General features: G+C 40.1%; 1 protein-coding gene across 3 annotated transcripts in view; it reads left to right on the top strand.

Moving 5' to 3' along the window:
- Window positions 1-15,269, top strand: part of luzp2 (leucine zipper protein 2) — a 221,803-nt gene extending 206,534 nt beyond the window's left edge. For all 3 annotated transcript variants that reach the window (XM_084575017.1, XM_084575018.1, XM_084575019.1), the window contains 3 exons: window positions 4,679-4,783; window positions 8,802-8,876; window positions 14,294-15,269. In XM_084575017.1, coding sequence (XP_084431143.1) covers window positions 4,679-4,783; window positions 8,802-8,876; window positions 14,294-14,401 — 288 coding nt within the window. In that variant the 3' untranslated portion in view covers window positions 14,402-15,269. The remainder of the gene's footprint in view (window positions 1-4,678; window positions 4,784-8,801; window positions 8,877-14,293) is intronic.
- Window positions 15,270-15,899: the final 630 nt, after the last annotated feature.

Below are 15,899 nucleotides of genomic sequence, written 5' to 3'. Positions count from 1 at the left end.
AAGACAGTTAAAGAAAACTCTAAAATGTAGATGTGGATTGTTTTTTTTTTTATTTATGCTAATGAAGTTACTACTTTCCTCCTCATTAGCATACAAATAGCAGCACTTCACTTGTGAGCAGTTGCTAGCTCCATTATCTCCTGTAGCTGCTGTACACTTTGACGGGCTGTCTGATAAATCTGAACGTGCCCTCGCTGTAAAAAATAAATAAATAAATAAATAAAAATTACTGGGGTGCTCCATCTGTCCACTCTGCCTGTGCATGTGGAGGTGGGTCAGATCTCATTTAAATCACTGCCAAGTTTATCTCGAATTAAGCAGTAAAAAAAAAACACACACACAATAGCACTTACTGGTTATAGCAGCCCACATCTGAAGAGACAAATGTTAAGAACTTGGCTCTGTGTTGACCACATGGTATTCTTCATTATGCCTATTAACAGCGGGAAAGCGCTCAGTAGTGCTTACTGTCACATCTTTTACTCAAGTTGTGTAGATATGAACTGGACATCCTGCTATAAGTGAATTATAATTCTGAATTTTATGCATTTAGTTAGAAACGTTAACATTTCAGAAAATACATAACTGCATGCCAATTTGTTGTTAATCATAAGACAGTTATTTTGCACACACAGCAGGATAGGACAGCTTTTAACATATGGAGGAAGCCTTTATCTACTAGCTGGGCGATAAAAAATATATTTGAGCTCCATGAGTACACTCGGACTAAATTCCGCTTTGTGTTTTGAAATCCAAAGTGTGTAAGCGCGGCGATGTTTTCTTCAAGCGACACAACTTTGAGCTTCACGCTCGTACTCCGCGTTAACATAATGGGCCTCAAGCCCATGGTAGACGCCGCAGATAAGACTCTCCCAGACCCTTCCCCGTTCACACACACGCACGCACACACACACACACACACACACACACACATCGACGCAAAGCTCCTCTTGCTGGTGAAAGATTCATTAGTATGAGGATGCAGAGATCAGCAAGATTGGAATGGAAGTTGCTTCATTTTTAACAGTCTCGGGGAGGGAGCCAAGTCTTGTGGTCCGATAGCATGCAATTTTCATCAAAGTAATGGGAGATGATGTCTTGGATGCTCGGAGCAATGTGCTGCAGGAGAAATCGGGCATTTCATTGTCCTGCTCTCGGTACTTACTGTTTGCTTTTAAGATTGTTTCCTTGTCTACATAAATCAACAGGACGTTCATCTGTGCCAGGGAAGCAGGAGACAGTAGGTGGTTGACAGAGCAAAAATATTTGGCGTAGTGATTACTCACGTGAATTTGAATGCCATTTGTGTCATGCAACAAATGTGAAAAGCCTTACTAAGAAATCCACTTAAGTACTGGGTTCTTATAGTTATTTATTACATTTGGAAGAGGTATTAATCTTGCACAGTCTGCCAGTTTAATGTGCAATGTAGAGTTTGAGACAGACATGAAATTATATTATATTATACTATTCACTTTTTTTATTTATTTTATTTTTTTACTTTAGACCACAGTTAAACAGAAACCCCCCCAGATGATAAATGTTCTCCGTTTAATCACCTGGTTGCTACTGGAAGACCGCTGTCGTTATGGCGACAGAGCAGCATGTAAAGGGCTATACTGGAAAATGTTGCTGATTCTGACGACACGCCGTCACACGTGAGCAAACGATGCATTAAATGCTCACCCTTAAAGCGGTCACTTCCTCAAGCGAAGCCTATTCCACCGAACCTACCTAAAAAGATGTCGCTTCAGCTGACATGGTAGGAATGGGGGTTTGACGGTAACAGGTTAAGATTGTTTGTGTTTGTCTCGGAACTATCTTGCTTTACGCTCTCGAGAGGCCACTTCTGACCCAGTTAAAGTGGCTATAGACTTGTGCAGAAGGCTGGCTGCAGCAGAAGAAGAATACTTTTGGAGAGGCAGCTGCTGTAATGTTTTGTCCTAACCGGTCAATTTATTGTTGACAGGAGAAGAAATACAGTATTGGATTCAAATAATAGGAGTTTGGTGAAATAAAAATGGAAAAACGACGATTACATTACAGGAAATGTACATTTTGTTTGTGTAAAACACTGAGATATTTCAGAATAAGTTTCAGTTGACAGGCTGGCTTTTCTAGAATTTATTTATTTATTTATTTATTTTTTGCCGCAACGCCTACCCGAGCCACTGGCTCACAGATCAGCAGTGCTATTATATACAAGCAAAGCAGCTGGCTTTTCCATTGCCTGTTGAGTCCCCTCAAGTGAAAACTTGATCTGCCCCTAAATAATGTCATTTCCTCTGCATGAGGGTCAAGCAGGAGACACTTGCTGTACTCTGAGCTCATCGGCAGTCTGAAAACATTCTCCACACACACACATACAGTATAGTTTGGAGAAGACAGACTTTGAGTAACTGTCACAGAGCCTGCAGGCGAAAAACTAACTTTTTTTGCACCTGAGAGATGGGGATGCCAATTTTTTGAAGCGATTGTTCTCTATAGACCAAATGTGCTTATCAGTGTTTGCAAATACAGAGCAAGGCAGCTCTCGGTGGTGTCTGCTTATATGAACTACCGCGGTCTCCAGGAAATACCCTCAGCTATGTATTGACAACAAAACAACCGGCACTAGATTATCTGGTATTTCTGAAGTCACACTCAGACATGACTCTTTTCACAATGAACATTTCTTATTGAGCCTGAATTCTGAAATAAATACAGTCATCGGGCATAACGTTATAGATAGATAGATTAGCTAGATAGCTAGACCTATTGTGTAGGTCTCCTTTGTGCCTCCAAAACAGTTGTGACTCATCAAAGAATGGACATGGGCCTTCTGAGGGTGTCCTGTGGGTTGAGAGGAGGGGTCTCTGTGGATCAGGCTTGCTCCAGTGCATCCCACAGATACGTGGTCAGTTTGGGATTTAGAGAATTTGGAGGCCAGGAACAACACCTTGTGCTGTTCTTCATGTTTTTTTTCTTGTTCCTAAACTGTTTTTGTGTATGTGCCTGTGTCAGGCTGCATCCTACTGGGGATGGCTGCTGCCCTCAAGGAGTGTCATTGCTATGGGGTGGGGGTGCCTGGTCTGGTCTAGGTGGGTGGTACATGTCTAAGTAACAACAGTTTCCCAGCATAACATTGTATTGTCACATGATGGTCAATGTTATTTACTTCTCCTGTCAGTGGTTCTAATGCTGTGGCTGATCGGTGTATATTCTAAGCAATTATATCCTACTGCCAGCAAGTATGCATTAATGTTAAAATGCTCATATTGAAGTATTATGCAAAATGGAAAGTGAAACAGACTTCAAGAGTTTAGTGAGGTGAAGAGAAACATTAATTTATATATAGTCCCGGACAAATCCATCTTTCCTGAGAAACATGGTGAGTCTGTAGCCAGGTTCAATACAACCATAGCATTACTCATCAGTATTCGAATGTTGTCCTCTCTGTGATGGAAAAGAAAAAGTTGATGAAGCCTGCCATGTAACCATCAAGAAAGCTCTAGTTTTTATTTACTTTTTTTTTTTTTGGCCTCTAGCACACAGCATTTCTTGCACCATTGATTCAAGCACGACGCCCTCGCAATGGCAGTGTTTTTTATGCGGACATCATTTCAACTGGTCGCGATGATTGCTCCAGCGCCCTCAGAGAAAACCTTTTTGTCTTCCACTGCCCATCTTGTTTTCTTCTCACTACCCTTGCATTGGTAGTGGGTCACTTCACTGAAACACTGTTGTCCGTCAAAGTAGCAATTCCTACCTTCAAGGGTTACTGACGTTACCCTCGGAGCTGATCTGTACGAGCATCTGTTGCATGCTGGTTTGAAGGTTCCAACAACTGGGATGTCCGTCAGATGACAGAAAACCCCATACTTATATTTTATATTATAACAGTATCCCTAATATTATGGGATATAATTGCTTGATTTACTAGCAAGGCATGCAATGTTTGTATAGGTTCCTTTAGTGGCAAGTGGAAAAATCTGATTTATCCACTTATCCACCATATTGGAAAGTTATTGCCTAATATGGCCAATATAATTTTCTCATAATATGGAAGAAGGCAATATGAAAAAAACATCTCCAGCTTTATGATCGACCTTGGATGCACACTGTGGCACATTTCACTTGATGGGAATAAGGTGCTCAGTCCATCACTTTGGCCCAGACTTGAACTTGTGGACCCATTCATGTCACACTCAGGATGCTGTGTATTAAATCTGGTTTCCAACTTTCTGTTCCTCTTTATCGTCATCATCTGGAGAAAAATCTCATTTGTATACTTTGGTTTATGAGCAAATATCTGCAAAATTGACTGCAATAAGCACTAAAGCTTCACAATGCTGCGTACATGATCATGGACAACTGTATAATCAATATAACTTAAAAACTTAGATGATAATTGTTTTACTTATTTTGAGCCTTTTTTTGTAAACCAGACTTTATGAGACTTTAATTCTGTTTAATATAACTGTCTAATGACTGCAAAGCTATTTGCAGAAATCTTAATTATGTAAGAAACATTTCTGAATATTACAAAGTTCACATCTAAGCCTCAGTGAGCCTCTTCTTAGTTTGTTGTCGCTCCATCCCGTTATGGAGGCAGTCATTCCGAACTGTTTATTTTTCAAGAAGTCATTTATTGTTAACCCCACGTTGAACATTTCTTTTTTTCCCCCCTCCTCTACAGGATATCTCTAAAGTTCAGAGAATTGTCACAGCCAGTAAATCACCCATGAACATCGGAGTAATGAGGAGAGAGAGCGGCGGAGGTAAAGAGTGCCAGATGGAAAAGGTGAGCCTTTAGAGTAATTAAACTGTAATGGCCTGTGTGACCCGAAGGCTCATATGCATGAGGTTCATCTGTTCGCTGAATTCACGCTCAAGTCCCTCATCAGAAATCAAACGGGCCAATTTTACTCCAAGTGTCTCCATTAGGTTCATTAAGTGAACAACTTAACACAACAGCAACACGTTTCAAGTCAAACTGGATATAAACAGTTTTACAAGTACAGTTGTGTTAAATTGTTTGCACATCATCAAATGGTTCCAATCTCGCCGGTGATAAAACTATTAGACTAAAAAGTGTCAGCAGTAAATTAGCAAGAATACATTTTTAAAACAGAAGATGGGAAATTACCGGCTTTTTTTTTTTTACAACCTGGACCTTATTTCTGGCATAGAATACGATCGTTTACTCACCCATATAACTTTGGTGTTATTTGGAGTTGTTCAGACGATATTTAGATCCACGTATATCCATATAGTGGGAGTGACTGGGGCACCGAAACGCAGCCTCTAAATAATGCATTATCTGCCGTGAAACTCGTTTATTTCACCAATATTTTGTTATGATACGCTAGTGCTATTCCCCGTTGAGTCCAGAGTTACCTGTTATCCATTCACGGACGTGCAGCAGTTTGTTGTTCTATGGCCAGCTGTTCATATCATCATAGTTTCGCGGTAGATAATGCAGTATTCAGAGGCTGTATTTTGGTGCCCCAGTCACTCCCACTGTATGGATATGTGGATCTAAATATCGTCTGAACGACTCCAAATGACACCAAAGTTATATGGGTGAGTAAACGACCGTATTTTATGCCAGAAATAAGGTCCAGGTTACAAAAAATGGTAATTCCCCTTTAATGTCACATCTAACCTTCTCAAGTGTGAGCATTCACTGCTCTTTTTATAAGACTTGGAATTTCTTTTCTAAAATAAAGATTTGACTGTTCTAAATAATAATAAAAAAAATGCTTCAGCTATCACCTTGGCTACTGTAAAACAAACATTATTCAGTTTCAGTATTTTGTACATGACTAAACAGTAATTCAGAGCATAAAATTTCAGCCGTGGAGAAAAAAAAATGTTTAAAAAGTTGCAGGTGTTAATGTCATGCAACCTCATGGATCCTGAAGTGCACCGCTGGGAATAATTATACACGATTACAGTGTTTTACAGCTTAATGAGTTGGTCAATCAGCGTGGGATTAATTGACAATATTGATTTGCTGCTTTACTATTTGTTTATCATTGCAAATTGAATATGTCGGGGTACTGAGCTGATGATCTGATAATCGCCATTTGGCAACATCATCTCAGGCTGTGATTGACATTTTTGAAATTTTCCAGCTCTTTTTTGTCGTCGCAGTTATACGAGCCTACTATAGATCTCCATGACAAGTGTCTTGTTGTCATCACATACTATCTTCCTAAAGTTGACATTAATTGGTTTGTAGACAGCTGTTCATAGAGTGTCAGCGTGCTGAAAAGTGTTGTTGACAGCATGATGGTAGAAACGACAAGCAGAAGCAAAAATCCTGCCGAGCAAACGTTCAGCTACCCGCTACTTTCAGAGGTGTTTTTCTGTTGTACTGGGCACATTGGCAGTCGTACTTCTAAGCTGAAACAGGGGAAGACTCCGCAACCCTAATGGGACAGCTTGTTGGATGAGTTCCCATAGTGGCATCCTGGCTGTCCAGGGCTCATTGGTTGATGCACCACTTTTTCTAATGGCATCCCTCACCTTTGTACACTTCGTATATTTTCTTCATGTTCAAGTGCCTTTGCTCTCTTGTCCTCTTCTCCTTCTCATCCTCTCCAAAAAATACTGGACCATATTTCAGTTCAAAACTTCCTCCTCTCCCTGTGCGCTATTGTAGATCATAGTTCCTTTTCAGGTTCTGACTATGGCCTGGTGTAACTTTATGTAATTGTTATAATCAAAAAGTTCAAACTATACCAAAAAGAAAGAAAGTTTTAGACTTAGACAGACTTTAATCATCCACAAGGGAAATTGCTTGGTCACAGTAGCTTAGTTGCACAAAAAACAAAAAAACACTCTTGAGAACCACAAGTAAAAAGAAAGATAAAATGAAATACAAATAAAATACGAGTATAAATCTAGTAAAATAAAAAAGTAAAATATGATTAAAATAAAATATAAGTAAAAATCTAGTAAAATAAAATAAAATAGTAAAATTACAAATTTAGCATATGAACAAATGTACAAGAATTAGAGACAGAAGTAAATGTATTATATAGAAAACAACAACTAGAAAACAACAACACATGGTTCAGTATGATCCAGACTGAGAACACATATTTTCAGTGAACTGATCATTTTTTGACTGAAGCCCAAAAGTCCAGATGAAACGAGTTTGGTGTTTAAAAGCCCCAAATATGTAATTGAGAAAAACAGATCAGCTGGTGACGAAAATCTTTTATCTTGCAGACTTAAAAATGTCTACCAATGATGTCAGCATTGCAACTGAATTTCAGCTGCATGAGAGAATACTGGAGTTGCACTGAAGATAAAATTTGCACATTCACACTCACTTCAAAGAGCTCTTCACTCACTCAGTGCTTGACTGACTCTTTGAAAGCGGTTATTGAGGGACGAGGGCAAAAGGCAGCCTGCGACCTCTCCTGTTCAGATTTGCCCTGAAGGACTCCTGTAGCGCACATTCACAGGCTCGTTCTTCCTAGATCTTGGCGACTGTGCGCTGCCAGTTATCAAGGAGCCACTGAGAGAGTATCTTCATCTCTGTCAAAACCAAGAGGATCAGAAAAGGAAGCGAACAGTGTCCATAAGGATTTTTGACAAGTGGCTATCAAGAGCTATTACAGATCTAAGTTGATAGACCACGGGAGACAGGGGAGTACTGAGAGATGCCGCCCAGAGAGAAAATTGCACTGTGTGGAAACTGTGTCAGAAAAGATTGTTCCTTAATGAAATTGTGCCAAAAACGATGTTCACTGGCATCCCATAATCGATTACATAATTTTGGCAGGGATGTAAAAAAAAATCCTGCCGCAAGAAGGAGAATCATGCTGATACAGATAAGAGGAGACATATTTGAAACGGAGTCTCCGATATTGTGCTCGCCCGTGAATACCGCCGCATATCCCACTGTCCTCTTCTCTCCGTAGGCGGGGAGAGGAAATGAGGAAAGACAGTTTGTGTGAGCGCACAAAGCTTTTAGGTTGAAAATGGAATGTGATGGGTTTTCTGCATCATCCAAAGGAATGATTTGCTTTTTATAGACAGGGGGGTACGTACCTTACCGACACAAAATGGAGCTTGAGATTGTCTCATGGTGGCGTGAAGCATCTGGGCCTTCATCATTATTCACCACTCGTCCTACGTGTGGTTAGATGCTTCTAAACGTTGTTGAGCACAGCAGGTGCTTCATGCAAGTTATTCACCAGTGAAATTCAGGCGGTGGAAAGGTTTGTTTAGGTCTTTACAGTTTGCACTAATGGAAGCAGAATATTGCTTTGAATGAAAAATGGTTTCAAGTTTGCCACAGAGACATGATTGACATTCCTTGTAGCCCTGTTCTCTACTCTACAAATCCCATGCTGGCAGCAAGTAATGGTTACTATCGGTATTGATTTTAGATTAAACAATCTATCATGAAAATTGTCAAAAAGGTGCATCTTAAATCCTCAAATTGCTTGTTTTTTTTCTTCCAACCAATTCTGTGAAAAACGGAGAAACAGATGTTAGGCTTCTTTAATAACGGTATAATTATACATTCTGCTGCTGATTCATTTACTGTTGATTGACAGCTGTTCGGTAAAAAAAAATATATATATATAGTTTAGCTGTTTACCCGTTTCTCGTAATTGAAAGATTTTGTGTTTGCAGACAACCTTAATGAAACGTCTCCTGGAAATCAAAAGGGGGTGTCAGTGTCATCGCTGTGGGGTCTATTCATCTTGTGTGTTTCCACTGGATACGCGCAGCCGGGGAGCGCGATACGTGTGTTCCCGACGCTGTGCTGAGATGTTTTCTCTCTCCTCTTACAGGCCGGGGGCGACTGCTTCCAGAATCAGACGGAGGAATCGGCTCCAGAAAGTAAAAAGCTACCAGAGCCACAGCAGGTGTGCTTCACTTGAATTTATATTGAAATAATGGTAACAGATGAGGACGTTTCACTTGTCGCTGAAGTGTATTAATATTCTCCTTTGACATTATGTGAAAATAATGATCAGAGGAAAAATCATATGCCTTCCTATCTTGTTTTTCATACTCCCTTAAAGGGGAATTGCCGTTTTTTTTTACCTGAACCTTATTTCTGGCATAAAATACAATCGTTTACTCACCCATATAACTTTTGTGTCATTTGGAGTCGTTCGGACGATATTTAGATCAGTGTACATCCATATAGTGGGAGTGACTGGGGCACCGAAACGCAGCCTCTAAATAACGCATTATCTGTCGCGAAACTCGTTCATTTCGCCAATATTTTGTTATGATACGCTAGTGCTATTCCCCGTTGAGTCCGGAGTTACCTGTTATCTATTCGCAGACGTGCAGCAGTTTGTTGTTCTTTGGCCAGCTGTTCCTCTCTCTGCCTCCGCATCCTCCTTTCAACGAGCTCCTGATCCGTATACTCTAGCATCATAAACAAAGTCGTCGTCCACAACCTCAGAATCGGAAAAATAGTGAGCCATGTTGCAAAAAACTAGCAGTAGCAAATTACAGGTAAACAAGCCGCGTGGGGTGCGCGGCGCTCAGAGATGACATCATCCAGGTCAGAGGTTAGTAGGTCAATCTACAGACCCCTGATGATGATAACAGGTAACTCCGGATTCAACGAGGAATACCACTAGCGTATCATAACAAAATATTGGTGAAATTAACGAGTTTCGCGGCAGATAATGCGTCATTTAGAGGCTACGTTTCGGTGCCCCAGTCACTCCCACTCACTCTCCTATATGGATATACGCGAATCTAAATATCGACTCCAGATGACACCAAAGTTATACGGGTGAGTAAACGATCATATTTTATGCCAGAAATAAGGTCCAGGTTGTAAAAAAACGGTAGTCCCCCTTTAAGCCCCTTGTTCATAACTAAAGACAGTTGTTGTTACATACAGATAATCCGGGCACAGTCAGCCTCATCTCAACTAACAGTGTGTGCATAACACAGTCACTCATGTCGCATGCGATCAGTATCCATTTCGTGGCTTTGCCTTGTCATGTCATGACGCGTAATCTTGATGAAGATTAGGGCTAACTCTAACCATCTTGCCTCTCACTTACTGCCGTAAAATGACACACAAAAGTCTTAACTTGCATTGCTGTGACGTGCAAAATGCGCCCAAAGTGGTGTGCTATTTATACACAGTTGCATGAATTCACATAGGCACTGTTTAGTACTCAAACAGCGGAACGGAGAATGTCCTGGTATAAAGTAATTTGCTGCACTGCCTGGTCTGTGACAGCCCAGAGGGAGGGTATAGGAGTAATATTTGGGTTTGGTGTAAAAATATAGATATCATTAGATTCCAGATTTCAGTACTGCCCCTTTAGAATACGCTTCTGCATTACACAGAATTTGAATTATCACAATTAAAGGGCATTTTGGATGTATCTACCAAACAAAGTACGCCACAAAGCACACCAAATGATACACGCCTACATCGCATACCCAAAATAAGGCGTCCAGTCTACTGAAATATAATATTCAATGTGCCAATGTCACCTACAGTATGTGATATTCAGTGGCCTGCCAAAGTCTATGCATAACTGCCTCCCTCATCATTTTATTGAATTGAGTCACACCTGTTTGGCGGTGGCAGATGGTACGGCAAAACAATGCGCCTCATTTCCATGCGGAGCAACGCCGTGTAACCGAGCAACTGCCTCGCATCCTGAGCGCCAGCGATCCATATTTAGACGCGCAGCAGAACTATTTGCAGAAGAATACGAGAATGTTACAAAAGAGATCTTGACAAATGGGCGCATTTGACTTCACCGGTTTGTTTTGTGCCAGAGAGATACTCAGGGAAAGTCTGACAATGTTTTTTTTTCTTTACGTAATGTGACAGAGGACTGTGCCACCGGCTCAAAGCATCACAAGACATAATGATATTCTGATTTTGATTCAAACGTAGTGGAACAGATTTACATAATACAGTAAGTTGCTTGTTAGTGAAGTCATAAGCAGTCCAAGAGTTAAGACCAGCAAAAATCTAATCATCAAATACATTATTGGATTTTAAATAAATCTGTTGACGAACGATATTACGAGTTAAGATGCTTTTTTTTAACTTGTTTTTTGGTAGCAAAGTTGAGTTATAACATCTCTGTTCGGCTAATGACTTTACAGACATCTAACCTTTTTCAGTGTTATCCCTCTTATCGCCTTAATTGGGAAATTTTCACATTGTTGCAGCACTGAATCTACAATCGACTCTCCTTTTTCCTGCTGTCTGTTGGTATCCCTCATGCGCAGCACTTGCCATTCATGGTGTAGTAAACAATTTGATTGGTTGCGATTTGCATTCTGGTCCCTGTGGATCAATCTGCATTAACATGCCCCCTATTTCTGTCACCACTCTACCTTCATTACGTGCTTTCATGTTCGATTTGTGAGGCAGAGAACCTGAGTGGCATCTCCTCTTACGTTCAGATGTTTTTTGGGGAAGAAAACGTCTCGTACCTGCTGTGTTTTTGTATGCAACAAAAGGAAAGCAGAGCAACGCCTACACTTCAGGTTAGATAAATTACACAACATGCCGTCATCTATTCACTCAGTCGCTTCTGGCAGACAAAGAGGCTCTCATCGATGGGGCCTGAACATCGACAGACGGCACAAAACCACAGAGGAGCTTTCAGTCAGATTGTCTTAGTGAGGAACATAGACGAAAATAACATTTATATGGTTGGTTAAGTTTGCTGTGTAGTTTTTGTAGCCACACTATTGTTGTTTAACTGTTATACATTCAATTGTTAGATTTGTCTATTCAAGTTTAGTAAGCACTGTGGACACAAACCACGGTTGAATGGAGCGTTGTAGCATAGTGTATCAATTAATCCCCGAGTCTGAATGAGTTATAGGTGTGAAATCACTATTAGGCTACTTTAAAAAACATAGTTGAACTTTGCCATGCCTTGATAATGAAGATAATAGTAGTTCCCCAAGGGTCATATTAGGTAAACTTTTTGGTAACCATGGTAATAAAGTTATAAATGAACAGTCCCTAAGTCATTGTTACTTGTGTCCTACTTAGAAAAACTATGTTGTAATGATTAGATTTCCTAATTTAAGCAAATCTGTAATGTACATCGAAATATGAAACACTTAACTTCAGCTGGGGATGGCTGCTGCCATCAAAGAGTGTCATTGCTATGTGGTGGGGGTGCCTGGTCTGGTCTTGGTGGGTGGTACATGTCTAAGTAACATCCACATGAATGCCAGGTCCAAATGTTTCCCAGCTGAACATTGTATTGTCACAATGTTGTGGCTGATCGATGTATATGTTAGGAAAGTAATGAAAATTCAAGAAATGAAATAAAAAATCTAACTTAAGGGTCACGGACCATGTGCCTGTATCAAAAGTATTTTGTTTAAACATCAAAATTCAAATACATAATTGGGGTAAGCTTTTTGGTGAACAAACTGAGCCTATTGACATTTTGTTGGTTGAGTAAAAACAAAAATAAATAACAGAGCAGCCACACAGACTGAGCACATTAGCTTTAGAAAATGTCAATGTTGGGACAGCTTTAGGGTTTTTCTGAAGTTTTAGTAGGTTAGGATTGGCATATATTTAGCCTATTTTGACTCAGGATTTCCTTCTGCAACACCAAACTGGGTTAAATCCTATCCTATCCTATTCTCCTCCCATCTTGAGACTTAAGATCAGATGTTTATATAATACAGTCATGTATGTCTTTGAATGGTCCAATAAGCAGGGATCGAGTCCCATGGGCTAAAATCATGAAAATGTTTCACACACAGCTGACATATGTTTGAGTTGCTGACATTTTCTAAGAAATGAAACATACCATCTGGCTGCTTTAGTCATACATACAATGAAATAGGGCAAGGACATCAATGTAAACTTGACAATAGAAAGATACCAGTCTGGAAATTAGCCCAAACTTACAAACTTTAATAACTAATTTCTTATTTATTTATTTATTTTAATTATGATGATGGCCATTTTTTAGTAACTCAGCTTGTAATCAGGTGGTAATAGTGAAATCTGTCAGACATATTGTACATGTGCATTTGCCTGTCTCTGAAAAAAGCTGTTTCAAGTTCTTCCAAAACTCTTGCACAGAAACTTCCAGTGGTCCTTAAGGTTTTTTTTTTTTTTTTTTTGCTGGTGATAAATAAGATATAAACGGAAAAAAAAAAGAAAATCCCAAACCCAAATCAGAGTGGGTGGTAACTGAGGTTGGCAAGAAGCCAGGAGAGTGCATTAAGTGAGAGATCAAGTCCGCCTGCAGATGGAAGAGAGAGTCATTAAACCTCTTGTCACGGAATCATGCACAGCACACACTTAAATGGATCTTAAAAACACATCACTCAGCATTTTGTGAATTTGTTTCAGATTTTACTTTCATGCTCTCCTGAAAGTCGTGGGATAAATGCAGAGGTGCATACGTTTTGCTCCAAGCCATGTGATAGAACTGTAACCCGCCGCGACGCAGAGTGATGTGTAACTCAATAATTCGCCAGCGAGCCTTAAGGCGTTCTCCAAAGTGACATTGGTAAACACAAAACAGATGCTTTGCTCGGAGACCGGGTTTCTAGTGCTTAAATGAGCCATTGACAAAAACGACTTGAATTATTCAAAATGCCAGAGGAAATTGTTGCCCACTACTAATTTCATCCCTTAAATGTTAGAAGTGGGGAAAAAAAACAATGTTTTTTGTGTGCCATTCGTTAAACTGTAAACACACACACACAGATTACAAGGGCATGTCATGTTCAGCTCCATCATGCCTTTCTTAATTTTTCATGGTGGCATTACCACATTAAAAGTGGGTGTTAACTATGTTTGTCTACATTCATTCAGCCTCAACTTTTGTTTATGAGAAAGCACAGTTTGGTCTCCCAACAATATTAAACGCTTTTGGGCTTCTTTCTGGCTCTCTTTGTGTTTTACAAAAGTACTTCCCAAATGCATTACTAGCTTCGGTGTGTGTGAAGCTGGGGAGGTGAAAATTGGCAATGACACTAAGGTGAATTGTCCCATTTGGGGAGTATGAGAGTGTGTAGACCAATTGCACGCAGGCTTTGAAAGACAACACCTCCGTATTGCTGCATCAGCTGAAGCAGTAGTTTATAAAATGAACAGCATTTCTGTGAGGAGACGCGAAGAGAGAAGAGAGAATTAGTCCAATAATAACATAAAGCAGTTATGATAATGAAAGAAGCCATGCTTTTGTATCTCAATAGCATTTACGAGGCATTTCCTGCTCGGCATACAGACCACCACGTGTCTACTGTGGAATATTATAGCTCTGCTCATTATCAATCTTTATCTTCTGAACAGCAAAGGAGCCAAGAGCCGACTGGAAAACTCAACACAAAGCCCACAGACGACAGCAAGGAGGCGGAGGGAGGCGGCAGCAAAAAGACAAAGCCACATGAATACAACTGAGCGGACGGCGTATCACCGGGAGTGCAGAGCTCCTGCTTTGCCTGAAGGATCTTTCTAAGAGCACACACTTGCGCACTCTCACAAAAAAAAAAACATGTGCGCCCACACACAAACACTTTTCAACACACCCATGCACACACACACACACGCATACATACATAGACAATATACATACGCAAATCAGCATTGTTAGCAAAGGCTAAGAGACTGGAATTGTCAACAAATTTCAAACAGTCATCTGAAAACCTCCATAGTAAAATGGCATGCGTTTAGAAATTCTTTTCAAAGGTAGCAATGGCACTGGTAACTTGTTTCATGATTGTTCTTTTGTTGTTTACTTATCCGAGTTTTATTGAGGACACTGCTTTCTAAATGTGTGATCTTTCTAGAAAAATCCCTTTGCACTGGTGAGGTCTGACACTGTATCCTGTGATAAGTATATCAATTGACAAATAAAAAAAAAAACTACTCCTACTACTACTACTACTTACTACTATTACTACAGTACTACTACCCAACTTAGAATATTGTTTGTCACTCATTGTAGCAAGGTTAATTTACTCCTCCACATTTTGAAATATAGAGGCTCAAGTTGGCTGGCCAACTGTTCAACATTTAATATTTCAGCACTCTTTCTGCCTTTAACACTCCAGAGGCAAAGAGCCAAAGACTCACAATGGGTCGTCTCCCTGAGAATGTGCCATGCACTGAGTAGTAACTCCTAGCTACATGTATCTGTGTTATCTGACCTTTCTGTGTCCTTTCAATAAACTGTAATTTTCAGTAAATGTGTGAAGAATAAATGGTTATTTGTGGGAAAGAAATAAGTGTATATGTTTGTGGTTCTCGATGCAAAGAGAGATCCCCTTCAGGGTTTCTCCTATGTAAGTAAGATTAATAGCATAACGCTATTTAGTTTGTTGTTATAGATGTGTTCTGAAAGGTAACCTTAAAAGACTTCTGTTGTGATCTGACACTGTATAGAAAAGAAAATTAACTTGACAGTCAAAGGGGGATGAGCAGTTTTGTTGGGTGGCAGGGCGCCCCCTAAAATAATGGTAGGGGAAACACTGCCCTTTTACAGCTTCTAATAGGCGGTTTATGCTTCTGAGTCAATGGCCAGGGTCTGTCGCACCCGGGGTCTGTAGATTGACCCACAGACCCCGTATGATGATAAGATGTTTGACAGACTCCGGACTCAACGGGGAATAGCACTAGCGTACGATAACAAAATATTGGTGAAATGAAGGAGTTTCGCGGCAGATAATGCGTTATTTAGAGGCTGCATTTCGGTGCCCCAGTCACTCCCACTATATGGATATACGCGGATGTAAATCTCTATCTCTCTTTTTCCGAATTGAATTCACTTTTTGCTTCCCTTTTTGGGGAGATTACTGCTGTATATACTTTTTTCAGACAGCATTGCACTTTTTTAGTTTTGTTTTTTATTGGGAGTCTCGCCATAGCCAAATATTTTTAACAACATCCAGACCGTTAC

Source organism: Chelon labrosus (assembly GCF_963514085.1).
Source record: "Chelon labrosus genome assembly, chromosome: 3".
Lineage (NCBI taxonomy): Eukaryota > Metazoa > Chordata > Actinopteri > Mugiliformes > Mugilidae > Chelon > Chelon labrosus.
The sequence above is the reverse complement of the archived record's forward strand: the minus strand, read 5'-3'. Positions and strand labels throughout refer to the sequence as shown.